At 42.2% G+C, this 15,990-nt stretch overlaps 1 protein-coding gene across 2 annotated transcripts; it reads left to right on the forward strand.

The window, feature by feature from the left end:
• Nucleotides 1-798: 798 nt before the first annotated feature.
• On the forward strand, nt 799-12,273 carry qser1 (glutamine and serine rich 1). Of its 2 annotated transcripts, none has more exons than XM_040131463.1 (13): nt 799-905; nt 3,827-3,936; nt 4,557-4,694; nt 4,933-8,277; nt 9,202-9,506; nt 9,881-9,997; nt 10,108-10,241; nt 10,329-10,516; nt 10,668-10,805; nt 10,894-10,991; nt 11,518-11,664; nt 11,845-11,940; nt 12,091-12,231. In XM_040131463.1, the coding sequence occupies exons 3-13, from the start codon at nt 4,598-4,600 to the stop codon at nt 12,229-12,231; spliced, it is 4,806 nt and encodes a 1,601-aa protein (XP_039987397.1). In that variant the 5' UTR covers nt 799-905; nt 3,827-3,936; nt 4,557-4,597. The 2 variants fall into 2 exon arrangements, with proteins under 2 accessions (XP_039987397.1, XP_039987389.1); XM_040131455.1 differs by lacking the exon at nt 799-905 and adding an exon at nt 1,166-1,275 and having other exon boundaries at nt 12,091-12,273.
• Nucleotides 12,274-15,990: the final 3,717 nt, after the last annotated feature.

A 15,990-nucleotide genomic window follows, 5' to 3' on the forward strand; every position in this document is an offset into this window, starting at 1 on the left:
ACAACTGTTGTTAAAAAGACCGAAGACTATATGAAACGGCTGTAGGATGTTGTGTTGGGGGCTTCACATGAGATTACCTTATTTTAAAATGGGTTCACCTGGGAAAATCAAATCCAATGTAAATAATAGTAACGGTTGAGTGCCAAAGACGGATACACAGGCGCTGTATGTGCACTAAAAAGTGCACAGTTTTCATCCTAATCCATGTTACATTTTGGTGTCGGAGGTGTCTGACCAGAAGAGAGCAAATGTAATGTGAAAGTAACAACATTTCTGTCTTCTTCTTCCTCTCTGTACTACACAACCAAACACCAAGTCAAAAGGTGTACAGAGGAAAAGTCAACAACTCCAGGCCAGAGATAGCGGATTACATTTTAAACAAAAGAAAAAAAGTCTTTATAATTTTCAAAGCTTTTGGATTTGTAGAAAACATATCAAGTCATGCATGATATCTTCAAGGATGGCAAATGGTACATGTTTCCAAAATAACAAAGCGTTATCAATATGGCTGCTGATAAAAGCACAAAAGTTACTCCAAAGTCACTCTCATAAAGTGGATCTATAAATAAATCTAACAATTACTTTTATAGTTTCTAAACAGGCCCCAGTTATATCTAGAACAGGGGCTCTTAGAAATTTAGAAAGTTTCCTCAGTTTATTATTTTTATCATTTAATTCACTGGGACTTAAATGATAGTTTACCCAAGACTAGCCTAGACCTTGGCATTATTCTAAAAACCAGTGCCGGGGTTCCGTGACATTACAGAAATGTTTGGGCATCTACATGAGCTCAGCAACCACGCAGGTGGGGGACACATTCGCCGCACTTTTAGGTGGAAAGAAGGAAAAACTACAAAACTTGCAGCCAAAGTCTGCGGTGCATCCTGGGAAACCCACTAACATGGGTACGTGAAACCATGCAGGGCTTTCACGGCTCTACATGACGGGAGATGAACAAAAAATAACGAAATCAGTCAGAGGGGGGGAAAAGGTAGGCTTTTGTCCAGGATATAGCAACTTCACCGCCGTTTTTGCCGAACTGCTCTGACGGGACTCCCTGCCCCGGTCGGTGTGTCGGTCGGTCGGTGGGTAGGACCCGTGCTGCTGCTACGATGTGTGTCCGCTGCTCCACGAAGCTCCGTCGGGGAAGTGGATCTTTCACCGGATGATGGACAGGAACTACCCGACCTCCAGCTTTGCGGACGCGCTGGCTCCACCAGCACAGACCGTAGCTTCTTGGGCCTATGACCGCAGCACAGCTAGTATCAAGCCAAGGTAAAAGATGAAGGAGAGGGCGGGTCACCTTCCGAAGGAAAACTCGGTGATGGAGGGCCTAGCTTTAGTCTCATAGAAAAGTGCAGAAGTCTGTGCTGTTGTCGGTGGAGGAATCGGGAGAAATATGGGAATTTGATCGGAGTTGTGGAGGCTTTCAGTTGTCGGTGGTTTCTTAGCCGTTTGATACCGTCTCCCACTTTGCTAGTTTTCGCTAGCTCACCGTCTCAACAGTATGGCCAGGGACAGAGTTAGTACAAACTAGAGAGAAGTATTGTTTTATATCTGTAACAAGTTTAATAGCTAGGCAGCTAAAACTACCATTTTATCGGCCTGTTTTCTGGACACTCAGGTGCTCGTCAAAGCCAAAACAAGATAGGTAACTAGCTACCAATGCTAGTCATGTCAGTTATGGCACTTCAAGTTAATGGTACATAGCTATTGGTGTTGTCACCCAAAAGCTAAGAGGCGACGTGTCGAGGTCTGTGCATAATTATGCCACTATTCTTGTTATAAGATTAAGGGGACCATTGCTATCTTTTAACTTACTTTATATTTTATAAAACAGATTGACTGTAACCTAAAACCTGCCAAAGTTGCTGAGCTCTTGCTCAGGCAAACTCAAGACCGTTGTGTTATGGTCTATTACATATTTTAGTAATGAAAAGGGATCATGCTTCATAGCAAAATTGTAATATCTGCCACGAGTAAGTCAGATTGTGCTCACAAGCAGCACAAAAGTAACACTTGTGTGAAGGATTCACCCATACGAGTCTGTGCACCTCTGAAGTCTTTTCAGTTATTTACCCCCTTTAAGCATAAAGAGAAAAAACTGGAGCAGGTAGATCAAGGTGGTCAACTAAATTAGACTACAGAAATGATGACTCAGTTTACTTGTTGCATGACAAAAAACATAATTTTACTATTCTGGTAATCGGCTGACTATAATGATTAATCAAATAAATTAAACCATGAATGTACTGACTACAGGTTAAAAAATGCTAAAATTACATCAGTTTTCCTTGTTTCTTGACCAAAGTAACACAGGTTTGTGACTAGTGACTGTCGATTTGACTCAGAAATTGTCACTGATAAATAGACAGGGTGCATTTGCTATCATTTCAGCAATCAGTGAATCTTAAAAGTGAATTGATTACACTATACATAGTGAAATTAATCGTCACTCGCAGTCACTCGTCATCTTGGTTACTTCACCACCACCTTCACAAGATGAGGAACTTGCATATGTCAATAGGTGTTGCTGTCCAGGAGCTCTGCCATCAGATACAGGGGAAGAAACAATAGTGGTATAGGAATAATGAAAATCCTTATAACATTTGATTGAAGCCTGTTGGCCAATTTTTATGCTCCATTCCGCAATACAGGTGATTTATTACTCGAGGCAGTTGTGTTTCATAAAGAAAATCTGGAAACTGATATATATATATTGGGCTTTGTGACATGACGTGTTAGTTTTCACAGCTTCATGGGCAGTTAGCAGAGAAGAGTTGCATAAGAGAAGATTACTGGTATGTGTGTCTGTTGAAGGGACCAGAAATGGAGGCGGATGACTCCCTTTCAGTTCTGTGTCCTCCATCCACAGATGTTTACCTTCTGGCAAAAAGGGGGCACTTTGCATCAGGCTGGCTGTATCTGATTACCTCTGATTTTATTTCTTTTTCCTATCAATTTTCTTCCAAAAGAATATGAATTTGTCTTTCAGATAATAGAAATAACTTTTCACATTTTTTCTTAATTGGATCGGACAAATATAATCACAGTAACTCTAACTAAGGAGAGCAAACCATTTTTGTTTTTGGACATCAACAACGGTGACTGGTGAATTCTACAATTTGCAAACCACTTTTACAGTTTTAACAGGCTAGAACAATGTACTTTTATATATGGTTGGTTACTCGAGTGGTTGATAGAGAAGACAAACCACTATGCCATAGCACTGTTAGTTATTTCCACTCAGATGGATATTGCCATAATGTCCATGGATTCTTATCATCTGGTTTTTAAGACCATCAAAGGGCAAACAGGTTGTTCTCTTCTCTACAAATTACGTCCTATTTTGAAAAGTATCATTCATATTTGTGCCAGCCTAAGAGCTGTGCTGCATTTGTATAAATAAACAATTTTTCTGAATGTCTTGTGAGACAGAACAATGACAGTGTGGAATTTTGCAACACTGGTAAAATAAATTGATATTTAGTTTGTTTTTAGTTAGTAGATGGTTTGGACATTTTTACCATGTCAGTTGAAATGGGTTATGAATTGTGAACATGCTGGGTTTGGGTAGAATCACATCCTAAACTGAATTTAGTACGTTTTGTTAAAACAATCTCAATAGAGCTATTATTGCATTTTCTGCAAATATGGTGTGGGCCTACTGTGGCTGTCACTAAGCAGTCAGCCATTCAGCAGAATTGCTCAAAACGAGTTTCCTGCGTGTCAAGAGATGTGATATACTTGTTCATACATAGTTGGGTGCTCCACTGCTGCTCGTGCCAATGAGAGCTCAGATGTATTTGTTTGTGTGTCCATGCAGTCCCAGTTATGGTACAACACACCTTGATGCAGAGCTCCTGCAGCGGCAAAGCTACACTTCCACCCACCAGCTTCCCACCTACACTACGTCACAACTTGCTGCTGCAGCAGGTGAGTTACGGATGCTGTACGCATTATTTTTAAGGACTTAGTTTAGCCAAATAACAATAATCTTTACTTACTGCTAGTGGTGTCCAGTCATGCAGATATTTTTGGTTTTATATGCTGAGGTTTTCTGCAACCACCCAAAAAAAGTGGAAGTGAATGAAGTGGTGGATTTTGCTCTCAAAACACTGAGAAATTATATATAAAAAACCCAACCATAATGTGTCTTTCATGTCCCATTTACCTGGGATAATCCACAGACGTTGGACAGGTTTAATTGGCACAGTTTCTTCGGTAGAAACAGGCTGCATTACAAAAGAAAACATTTTTTCAGCAATGCCATTTTTAAATGCTTTGAGTGGAGCAAACATAAATTTTCCACCTTCAATGTATTAGGGTGGAGAAATCAGAGGCAGATATCTTAAACTTTTGCAATTAAGACCAAAACTGTCTGCGTGAGAATATCACTAGGGCTAAGTGATTATTTTTTTCTGCAATTTAGGTCAACTATATTGTAGGCTGTTGAATTTATTTACTGGGGACTAAAGATTTTGATAATATCCAAAATCCCTTGTTAACATTGTCTGTTTCTGTGATCATCTTCCTCTGGCTCTTTTGACTGTCAGGAACACTTGACTCAAACAGTAATAGTTCTGAGACCTCAATCATGAGCTTCCTCTCAGCCATGGAATCTAGAAGCCTTCAGGCTGGTCCTGTTAGTGCCTCACTGCTTCCTCCTTTTAGACCCCCATCATGGCCTGCTGGTGAGAACACATGCACTCATTCAGTCTTTTAATTATTTTAATGAAAAAGTAATTTAACATTTGTATAAAAGCAAAATTAAATGTATTGGTAATGTCAGTATTTCAAACTTTTTTTTAGTTTATCACGAGTCTTATCTTTTGTGTATATAGGTTTTATTTATTATATTAAATTTTGCTTAGATTCTCTCCCTTCACATTTCCTGCCCTGTTTTTATATTGTCTATTCTGTGCCACACAGGTACAAACTCCTCTACCACAGAGCTGTACTTGACTGGCGCCCTGCCTTCTACTGCCACTTTCCCCTCTCCTGCCGCTCTGTCATCCTATCAGCACACTGGTGCCTACCCTTCTAGGAGTTACGCTACAAACCCTTCCCTGGCTCTCCAGGATCCTGCCTTCAGCACTTCCACCAATGGCCTGTTTTCTCACCATGACCCCCTCCTACATCTCAAATCAAGCCAGACTGTACTTCCCACAGCCCTGGCCTTCAATCATCTCTCTGCCCCTGGTATGGGCTCCACTTTGCCTGTCCAGTCCTCCACTTACCGCTCAGCCCAGGAGTCAGCCCCCCACCTCCTACAACCCCAGTTCAGCCTGCTCCCTTCTGCCCTGCCTGCCCCTCATGGTGCCCCACAGCCCTATGGAGCCACAGTTTTTTCAGGCTCTATTGAAAGAGCTCTTCAGCGTGAATGTAGTGTGATCAAACACCACCAGAGGCCTTCTAGCAGCCACACGGCCTCAGAGCAATTGCCCAATTCAGAGCACTCCTTACCGGGGTACTTTGGCTCTGTCAGTGAAGCAGATGTGTCCTACCAGCAGGACCCATCCCGCCAGACCCCAGTGTCCTGCAGCCCTTCCACAGGAGTAGAATCCTCTCAAGGGGTCAATGGTGCTCCACAACCCAAAACGGACTCAGTAACTCAAGCTTATTCATCCACTTCGGTGCCGAAGGCTAAAGACTGCTCTGCCAAACTAGCTCCACACTCTGCTGGGGGTGAGGAGAGTCACAGCCACGCTCAGAACCTGACAGGAGGGTCTCCTGAGCAATATTCCTCCCCAGGACAGAACCAGAACTCAGTGATTGCTAATCAGCAGTCAGTCCAGCTGCCTAGCCTAATGTCCAGCAGTCTGTCTCAAACCTATATCACCCCCCACACACAGTCACAGCCCTCCAGTTCCACTTCAGACAAACTCTCGTCCCTTTATAAGACTCTGCCTTCCCTCTCTAGCCAGTCTGGCAATGTGGCAACTGTTAGTCAGACTCTTGTTTACTCCTCGAGTCCTGGCTTGAGCCAGGAACAGGAGGTCCAGTATGGAGCCCAGGTCCAGGACTTGTGTCAGGGGAATCTCTCTCAGAGCTACTCCACATCCCACTCTCAGGGTGCCCAGAATGTGACTTTTACATCTCAGTCACAGGGGCAAGCTTCAGTGACTCAGTCTCCAAGTTACGCCACAGGACAATCCCTTAACCAATCCCTTAACTCCTCTTACCCATCCACATGTGTGCGAAGTCTGCCAGCATCCAATTCTACACAGGACTACACCCTCATGCAATCCTCAGTGGGAGGTAAAACACACGACACTCTGTCCCAACAACAAACACAGCCCCATAAATATGTTATGTCTGCACTGTTGCCTACCTACTCTTCAACTGCTCAAGCCTTACAAAATAACGTCAGATCTTCAATTCAGGACATAAAGCCAACATATGGCAAACAGAAACTTGAAGAGCTTCCTATCCAGGATCTAGAGGCTCTGCAGCAGGCATCTATGGAGGGCTCTGCAGCAGATAACAGCATGGCTGCTAACAATGTCATCTATGTTGTTTCAAAAATGGATGATCATCACAAAACACAAAGTGTTATCCGAAGCAATTCACGTTCTGATGACCAGCTCATGGGACTGGGTCATACGCACACAGCACAAGTAAAGGATGAAAGAATGGGTTCTCTGAGCCAACAGCACATTCATCTAGGCAGTGCCAATGGTCAGGACACTGCCAACACAAAAACTACAAACTCCAGTATTGTATCTTCACATGTGCCCCTGAGCTCAGAGCAGCTCAAGCAGCACCCTCTTCAGCTCAAATCTCCTGAGCAACATCAACAAAACCACCAGAATAATAATCAGTCCCAGAGCCAAACCCCGGCAGCCCACACCCAATTTATCACCGTCCCCAGCACTCAGGTTCTCCTTGAGCCCAACCAGATGATTCTGCTTCAGCAGCCCATCGTCCACCATAGTCAAAACCCCTCAAAGGTGATATCAGTGCAAAGTATCCAACCGCCCCAAGGTTTGGGCCCTGTTCATGTCCAGTATCTTCAAATGGATCGGGAACTACTAGGTCAGACTGTCGTTGAAACCCACAGTCAGCAGGGCACATTAGAGTCTGAACAGAGCTCAGGATGCCCTGATTCCTCTAAACACCACTACAGCCAGTCGGCAAATCAGCAGTCAAATGATGCCAAGAACCACTTTGCTCTCAACTCCATTTGCTTCCCCGACTCTATGCTACTTGCAGATGACAGAAATATTTTGTCAAATGTTGACGACATCCTAGCTGCCACAGTTGCGGCCTGTGGCGTCACACCACAAGACTTTGTCAAAGCTGCATCCTCTGCTGAGGCTGAATTGGCAGGGATGGCAAGCCCCGCTGATTCTAAAGGGCACTTCCAGACTGTGGATATAAGGCACATGTCACCTAGTTTCTCCACAGCACAACAGCCAATCATCACCAACACTAACTCCCACACCTTGACCATGACACTAAATGGAGCTCAGATGGCCACAGATTCTCAGGGTCAGTCTGTTCACCACAACAGCAGTTCTGAGCTAAACACAAATGGAGACGGAGGGAGCTCTGACAGTGATTATCACTTAGCAGGGCAGGTGTACGACCCCTCAGGTCTACAGAGCAGAGTCAAAGGGAATGTCAAGTGTATTAAAACAGAAGATGGCCTTATGGAGTGCCCAGGCAGTGAAGACTTTCCCAAAAAGAAGGCTCGCTCCAAGTCCTTGACCAAACCAGGTGGTCCTGAAGAGGACAGTGGACAAGCCAGAGCAGCCAAGCGCAGTGGGCAGGCAAAGAGGCAAAACTCCAGGGGTAGTGACGTCAGCTCACCATCTGCCTCACACAGTGTATATGATGGCTGTCCACAGCAGGAGAGAATCAGGCAGAAGATCCGTGAAGTGGAAGAGAAACAGCCAGAAGTCAAAACTGGCTTCATTGGCTCCTTCCTAGACTTCATCAAATCTGGCCCCAAACAGCAGTACTCTCCAAGTCCTACACGAACTATTAGTCGACCCAGAAAGCCGTGCACATCGTCCAAACCACCGCCATGTTCTTTGCCTGCTTTGCCCCCCAAACTACAGACTCTGCCAGGGCCCTTGATTCCCCAGGAGGGTCAAGGAGCGAGCTCTCAGCAGAAACGTCTGGATGAAGATCTGCAAAAGAACTTGGAAACGCTGCCATCGTTCAGCTCAGATGAAGAGGAGAACACTGGGAAGAACCAGGCCCTGAGGAACAGCATCAGTTCAGCACTCTCAGCTCTGGATGAGTCTTCAGATCGGAAAACCAGGACAGGTAACAATACCCTGCCTAAGCTTGTCAAGAGATGTATGTATGTTAACAGAGCATCAACCTACAATCGTCTATATCATCTTCGTTTATTGTGTTTTTATTTTATACAATTTTACCAAATAATAAATCCTCAAAGGAGAGCCTTTGGTGTAAGATGTTAATGTTGTCTTAAAAGAATCAGCCATGCAAGACGTTTGCCTAAAACTGACAAAATGTTGATTTTTAAATCAAAAACTATCTGATTAAAAATAAGTAAATAGGACTAGGAAGCTGACTAGGCATTCAACACCATTCTTTGTGGTATGGGTACATTTCACATAGTACCAAAGCAGTTTTATGATCCAATACCCAGTTGTACTGTCAATGAACAATGAATACACATGAATCAAGTTAATAGAGAAGTGGTTGTCCAGACCCAAATCAGAAATGTTACACCAAGCTCCATAAACATTGTTTGTGCAACCAAAGAGACTTTTTGACGAGCTACCACCATCCACAGCTGAAAAGGTAGTAGTAATTGATACTAAGGTGGTTTTAGTTGTTGGTTGTTCATTAGTGCAGGCCACATCTGTTTAAATTCAGAACTAACTTTTGTTAGGTGTCATCTTTCCTATCTTTGCACTGTGTGCTGTCAAACAAAAATACCCCAAACAAAAAAAAGTCAACTACTCTATTTGTAAAGTATTTACTAGGTAAGTAAGTGTTTAAAAAAAAAAAATACTCGAAAAACCAATTTTACAATTAGGTGCTACTTGTTTTGGACAAATGCAGCATGAATATGCAATTAGATGTGATGAGAAGTTTTTTCTTTCTTCAATAAATTCCTTCTGAAATTTCTTTATTATCTGCATATGTGCAGTCCAGTAGAGTTGTCATCATGTTTTTCTTCAACGCGTTCATATACTAACCTGTACGACCCTTCTCCAGATAACCAAATCCCCGGTTCGATGGTGAAGCCAGACCAAGTTCCCACCATGCCACATACTGTCACCGAGACTCGTTTGCCACAGGTAGCCACTCCTCCACAAACAACAAGTGCCGTCACAGGAGGCACTGCGTTTGCTGCCAAAGACGACTCCAAAGAGATACTACCAGGCCAATTGGCTGTGCAGTTAATGAGTGTGGCCATCGAGGGACTGACTGATGAGGAACTGTCAGACAGCGGAGGGGAGGGAATGTACCGGGAGAGAGACGAGTTTGTCGTCAGGAATGAGGATATTGAAAACTTGAAGGTATGGCCTGGAAACAACATTGATGGAAAATGAATGCTTGTGAACATGAATTTTGAAGTTCAGCAGAATTAAGCTTTTTAGTGGAAATGATTGTATAGATGAGGGTGCTTGTGTTAAATGTTGAATGTGGCGTGTCAGAACTAAACTATATTGCCTTGTGGTGGTGTAGTGGCCCTTATTTTAATGAAACATCTGTCGTTGAAGGTGCCCATTTGATAAAACTAGTAGCAAACCTGCTCTCACACAGCACTTTTCCTGTAACAGTTAAGGTGCTCAAACCCAAAATTATGAAATTATTTCTTTCATATTCCTATGCTACAACTATTGCTGAATACTGAAGTTTGTTCTGCACTCTGTCATGTGCACTTTTCCAGCTGACAATGAAAGAAGGGAGTGAGCCTCCAGCCATTTGGAAAGTCCAGAAGGCTCTGCTGCAAAAATTTGTGCCTGAGCTGAGGGATGGAAAGAGAGTCTTCTCAGCCACGAACAGTGTACGTAAAAGCAAACAGGCCAATACCCATGTATGTGCATGTGAGTAGTTGATCATTCAAACAATTTGTTTATTGTGAATCAAGTGAAGTTTTTTTCTTTGTGTGTGTAGTATCTTGGATACTTTGGTGATGCCAAGACCATGTACCAGAGGGTATATGTGAAGTTCTTGGACACAGTTAACAAAAGGGAGTATGTACGAGTTTGTAGTCGGAAGCCACGTTGCAAGCCTATGAACTCACTAAGGTACGCCAAGAGTATTGACTGATGCAGGTGAATTACTTTCTAAACGTGGCTCTTCAGTGCTGTAACTCTCTACGTTCTGTCCTCCAGGGGTGTTCAGGTGAAAACTTTGCTGGGCTTGACAGCCAGCCCTTCCTCAGTATCCCAGAGCCAAAAGCCCCGACCCAAACAACTTAAGCCAAGGGCAGAGCCCCCGCCTAAGAAGAGGAGGAAATGGAAGGAGGAGTTTTCACCTACAGCCTCAGGATCATCTGCAGAAGAAGGTGGCGAAGATGATGGTAAAGAAGCATTTTGACTTCCCTCATTAAATCTAGTTTGGATATGAGTTGATGTGATTATTGTGGTCTAAATCTCTTCCCACTCTCTCACTGCCGCTCGATGCCTCCTGGATCTTTGATCTGTCTCACACACATGAACACACACTCTTAGAGCTAAACCCTCCAGTGCCATTTGCTTCGCGGTTCCTCAACACACGAACCATGAAGGAGACATTCAAGAGTTTCGTGGAACTGCTCATCAGCATTGCCTTAGACGAAGATGTGATGTCAGCACTTGAGAGGGCAAACGGTGAGTGGATTTACTTTTTGGACATTGACCTATTTTTCTCAGCTAGAGGGGCATAATGATAGGTCGAAACTGACTTGTCATATTTCAGATGAGTTACTGCTGCCACATATGAAAAGAGTGGATGGAATGATCACTGACAACAGGAAACGCCTGCTTCACAAACTGCACATAGGGCAAGTCCTGAAGGTGAGTGTGTCTTCAGAACTGTATATTAATGTTTTATCGTCGGTGAAAATTTTGTTTCAAATACTATCTACATTTTTTAAATCCTTCATCGGTCTAATTTCCCTCGTGTTAACGGTTCTTTAGATGCAGTGGAAATACAAACAGGAATGCATGAAAGGGACTTTCAGCTCTTTTCAGTTTAGTTCATGAGTTCAGTTACTGTGGTTCCAGAGTTCCTTGAGCTTTTTGGTAATAAAAAAGCTAAATGATCAAACAACCATGTTTTATACTGTATCTCTTTGATTACAAATGAGGGCAAATTGTAAGCAGAGAGAGGCTCTTTTGTCGCTAGGTGAACTGAGACGAGCTTTATTTTAATGTTCTACTAAATGCACCACACTTTTATTTGGTGCTTTTTTTGCTCTTTCCACTAAAAGGATAGACAAGCCTAGAAACGTAAACCCTTTGATGACAAAGGGAAAGACAAAAGTACAGGACCTGGACTGCAGCGTATGAGCTAAGTAACTTGGCTGTTCTGTGCCTTCAGACGGCTCTTGACAGCTTCCCAGAGATCTCAGTGGTCACTGAACTGAAGAAGGATGGGGAAACCCCGGCCTTCAAGGTGCGTCTCAGTGGGAAGGCCTACAACAAGAAGACCATGAAGCCCTACAAGATGCCTAACAAAGTGCCACAAGTAAGACAAGATAATGTTTTGGTAAAATTCAGTGTGCTCCTAACATCTGTCCAGCAGAGGGCGCAGTGTCGCTTCTCCCACATTTCTTTGTACAGTGGAACACTGACGTCACTTTCTTGTCATGCTATTTCTAAATGTGCTTGAAAAGTGATTTTAAGTCTTTGCTTTTCCCCTTTCTAGGAGTATACAGTAGACCAGCAGAAAACTCAGTGGTTCTCTCTGTACCACTCTTTGCAGCATTACAAGTACCACACATACCTCATGTGTAAGGACGAGGTGAGACATCGTCTGACACACACACATACTCTTAAGTAATGCTTTACAGCTTTTACTTCAGATGGTCCTTATTCAGGTCTGCCTCTGTTGTATTAAATTCAGTTAATAGATTAATGATAAATACTTCTGTTTGTGGTTCTGCCCTCCCAGATTGCATCTCTGCGGGTCCAGGCAGGGGATCTGGGGCAGGAGGAGACTGTGCAGAAGTGTCTGCAGAACGGAGCTTGGGTAGAGGGCCTGTTTGATCGCTTCGGAGAGCTAATCAGTCAAGTGCAGCAGGTCTGCCGATGATCCATCCCTGACAGGGCTGGTGGGAGAAAAAAAAAAAAAAAAGACTTAAAAAAAACAAAACAAATCTAATTCTTAAAAATAAGAGGATGCTTCCAGCTGACAATGACGAAGAGAAGATGAAGGATGGAGTGAGTCTCTCCTTCCAGTCACACAGAGATTTGAATCAGGGACATGTTGCCTCGTCTGAAAGACGTTGGGGGGGGCCTATGGCATAAAAGTGAGAAGAGGTAAACTGTGGGACAGCAGTAAAGTTTATGGTCTGCATCACTGCATCCCAGCACAAGGCTGTAACCTGATCAACAGAGGACAAGGACTTGTCTTTTGGGGCATTTTGGAAGATTTTCACATAGTGCTTCTCCTAGTCTTTGTAGGTTTTTGTAGTTACAAGCCCACTTTTTATGGGCCTTTTCATAGATTTGTATCTTTTTTTTTTTTTTTTTTTTTAAATCTTTTTTTCAGTTAAATGCCAGATCATAACCAGTGAGTATGGACTAGATAGAGAGCAGTTGGCATAGGAAGTAGAGCACAGCAAATAAAATGCAGAAATCTGATTGCCTACAGTTATAACAAGCCTTCATCATTCATTTGATAAGTAGGCTCACATACAGAGGTGATATATTGTTAAAAAAAAATCTCTATATATTATATATAACCGTAGTTATATACTGTTTGTAAAACATCCATTTTGTAATGGAGTGCCAACTTATATATAATGTACATTTTGTATAAAAGAACAGGGAGGTGGGAACTGCAGCAATTCTCTTAAGGAGAACTTTAGTAACTATATACTGTATCTATATTGTGGTTAAACTTTTCTGCTTCAAACACCCCTTTGCATATAAGATGCGAGTCATGAAAATGCAGTTCCAATACTGCCTTTTATGAATTTTGTTAATCAATTATTATTACCTTGAATTATCCGAGGGTAAAATGAAATAAATAAAAAGTTGTCTTTATATACTCCTTTACGGACATAGCCCAAATTTTATGACAAAAAGAGATATATTTTTCACAGAAGTAAATATTATGTTCTCTTGTTCATTACAGTTTCTAAGAGACTTTTTCATTGTTTTTTTTTCACAGTTTTCAAAAATTGACTCTTTATAAGTCACTTACCAATTTTATGCTATCAAAGTAATCTTGTTCTTTAAAGATGCAGTTTGTAAATAAAGTGCCGCATGTATTAGATATTTGTTCTTGTTATACTTTGTCTGAGGTTGTTAATATCTTCCAAATTATCTGGGGCTCGTGTGATACACCAGATTTTGAAAAGGCTGCAGTAACACAACTCATAGTTTAGAACGTTTTTCTAAACATCTACAGTAGTTAAATGCAAAACAATCTTGCAAAAGGCATCTTCATTGCTGAATCAGTAAATTAAGGGAAATTAGTAGTGTTTGTTTTTCAAAATTTTCTCAATGAAATCACATGCTTGATGTCCAAAGTCATAAGAAGATGGAAAAAGGGCCCTGAAGTAAAAAAAATTAGATCACCAAGTAAATGACATGGAACTTCAAAAGTGAGCTTTCTTTTAAACCTCACAGGAACAGAATTGTAAATTTGCCTTGCTCTCCAGAATTATTTAATAATGTTCATAGAACCATGCATATCTCAATACTAATCGCTGCGTTTATTGTGGAAATGGATGGATAGACTATGGAATGAAAACACCTCTTGAACAGGACATTCTGAGTACTCTCTGCAGGTGTCGGTGAATCCTTCTGAAGTACTTTTACTTTTTAGGCAGGGCGTTGAATTTTCGAGGTTACAGGGTATGACTGCATAGCAAGGTTGTTTGGTACAAATGATTTGCTCCTTTACACAGGCTTTTATGGAAACCTAGGCTATATTGACAGCTGTCTTACAAGTTGGAGGGAAGAAGAGTGGGTGAGAGTCACATTGTCATCCTTCATTAGATGTTTTGTCACTGGCACCATAACTTCAGTCAACACTGCACTTTCCTGGTAGCCTCATATGCTTTTACATTACACCTATTTGACAAGATAAAGAACAGTCACAGCTTTACTAGTGGAATCAACCATGCAATCCACAACTAAAAGATAGTGGCAGGGATCCAAAGGAATGATTTTTTTTTTTTTAACCAACAACTCAGCTCAGAGAGGCCAGTTAGTGTTAAACATCACCTGCTTGTTGGAGTGTGCAGCTGATATTGGCTCATATCCTTCTGAGGGAGGACCCAGCAAGGCCAGAAACTTGTCGTGATGCTCGCCCACCATGTTCTCATGACCAAACTATTCACTGTGAATGGGTGGCTGACTTTGTGTCGCCTGAAAAGGGTCTCGGGGCTGTTGAATAAAATATGATTGTCCAACCACGCTGGCCACAATGCAAAATTACTGGCAACCCCCAAAAAAACAAAAGTGTCTCTGTGCTGCAGCGACAGTTCTGTGAGGAAACCCACTGTCCTCTGTCCTTTAGGAGTTGGAGAGGAATGGGGGCGGAGGACGGCCAGTCAGCTAAGCGTTTGGGATTCCAGTACGGGCACAACTGGTAAAGACAGATACTGAACGTCTGCTCTCCAGATGAAAAGCATATGAATTTTAATGCACCGCATTGTTCCATATGTGGGAGATAGACTCAGAGGACCCCTGGGGCAGCATGAGTATGCGAGAAGGGCACAGAAACTGGACAGATGTGTGCTGGAAGAGACTGCAAAACACTGACAGCCTATTGGTGCTGGGAATGCCCTCTAGTAAAACCATAATGTACTGTGTGGTGGTGGTGGTGGTGGTGTAGTTTTAAAGCTGTTTGTAAACAGTCAAGCACGCACATGCAGGGTGAACAGATTTACACTCAGTCTGGCAGTTGCACAGACTAACCTGGCATGTTCCACTGAAACTTGAACATCTGTATCTGTGTATTTAGCAGTGGTGGAAAGTAACTAAGCGATTGCTCAAGTCCTATACATAGGTACAGTTGTGAGGTACTCATACTTCACATTCCATTTCACAATGATTCAGAGAAAAACACTGTACTTGTTACTCTGCTACATGTATTTGACCGCTATACTTATCATTTACTTTTCATGCTTATTTACTTTTAGATAAGCAAACATGTCGAGATTGTAAAATTAAATACACTGTTTTTTCGGCTTGTGATCTTTTACAAAAAACGGGCGTCTAATTATGGCACCCTCTCAGGATAGATATAAAAGATAAAGATGTAAAAAGACGACAGGTAAAACCTTAAAATATTTCACAAAATAACAAAGATTAGAGTATAGTAAAATAGATATACATATAATACAAATATGCGTCTAAAGGCATTTTGGTTTGTTTGTTTTTCCAACCCATTTTTTCCCATGACTCTCAGAAAAGGCCTGATCCCTTGGACTGGAAGGCACCGGGCTTAAGTAGTTAAAACCAGCTCCACCGCAATCAGCTACAACAATAAAATGCTACATACACACACCCCCATTTTAGCAAAGTATCTCAACCAACAACTCCGCAGTAACAGCAGTGCTTCCTACGTTGCCTGCATAAGAACGTTTCCTTAATGTATTTTAAAGCCACCTCCTGGAGAAAATTCCCAAACAAATTACTACGTGACTAACATTGCATGACCGATAAGTATGAAGTGGAAAGAAAAGGAAATATGCGGGGCTTTCCGGGCAAACTTAGAGTAACTGGAGAGTAAATATTGCTTTGACCTTGCGAACTCAAATTTCTGACTGTATTAAGCAGAGTGCTCTCTCTTTCTTCTCGCTCTCTCTTTCTCCGTCTCATTTTCTGTGTTGAT

Source organism: Xiphias gladius, chromosome 1, assembly GCF_016859285.1.
Source record: "Xiphias gladius isolate SHS-SW01 ecotype Sanya breed wild chromosome 1, ASM1685928v1, whole genome shotgun sequence".
NCBI classification, from domain to species: Eukaryota; Metazoa; Chordata; class Actinopteri; order Istiophoriformes; family Xiphiidae; genus Xiphias; species Xiphias gladius.

Coding starts and splice junctions, on each gene's coding strand:
- qser1 (XM_040131455.1), top strand. CDS start 1,166: ATGATGGACAGGAACTACCCGACCTCCAGCTTTGCGGACGCGCTGGCT. Junction 9,998..10,107: donor TCTTCTCAGCCACGAACAGT/GTACGTAAAAGC, acceptor TTGTGTGTGTAG/TATCTTGGATACTTTGGTGA. Junction 10,517..10,667: donor AGAAGGTGGCGAAGATGATG/GTAAAGAAGCAT, acceptor ACACACTCTTAG/AGCTAAACCCTCCAGTGCCA.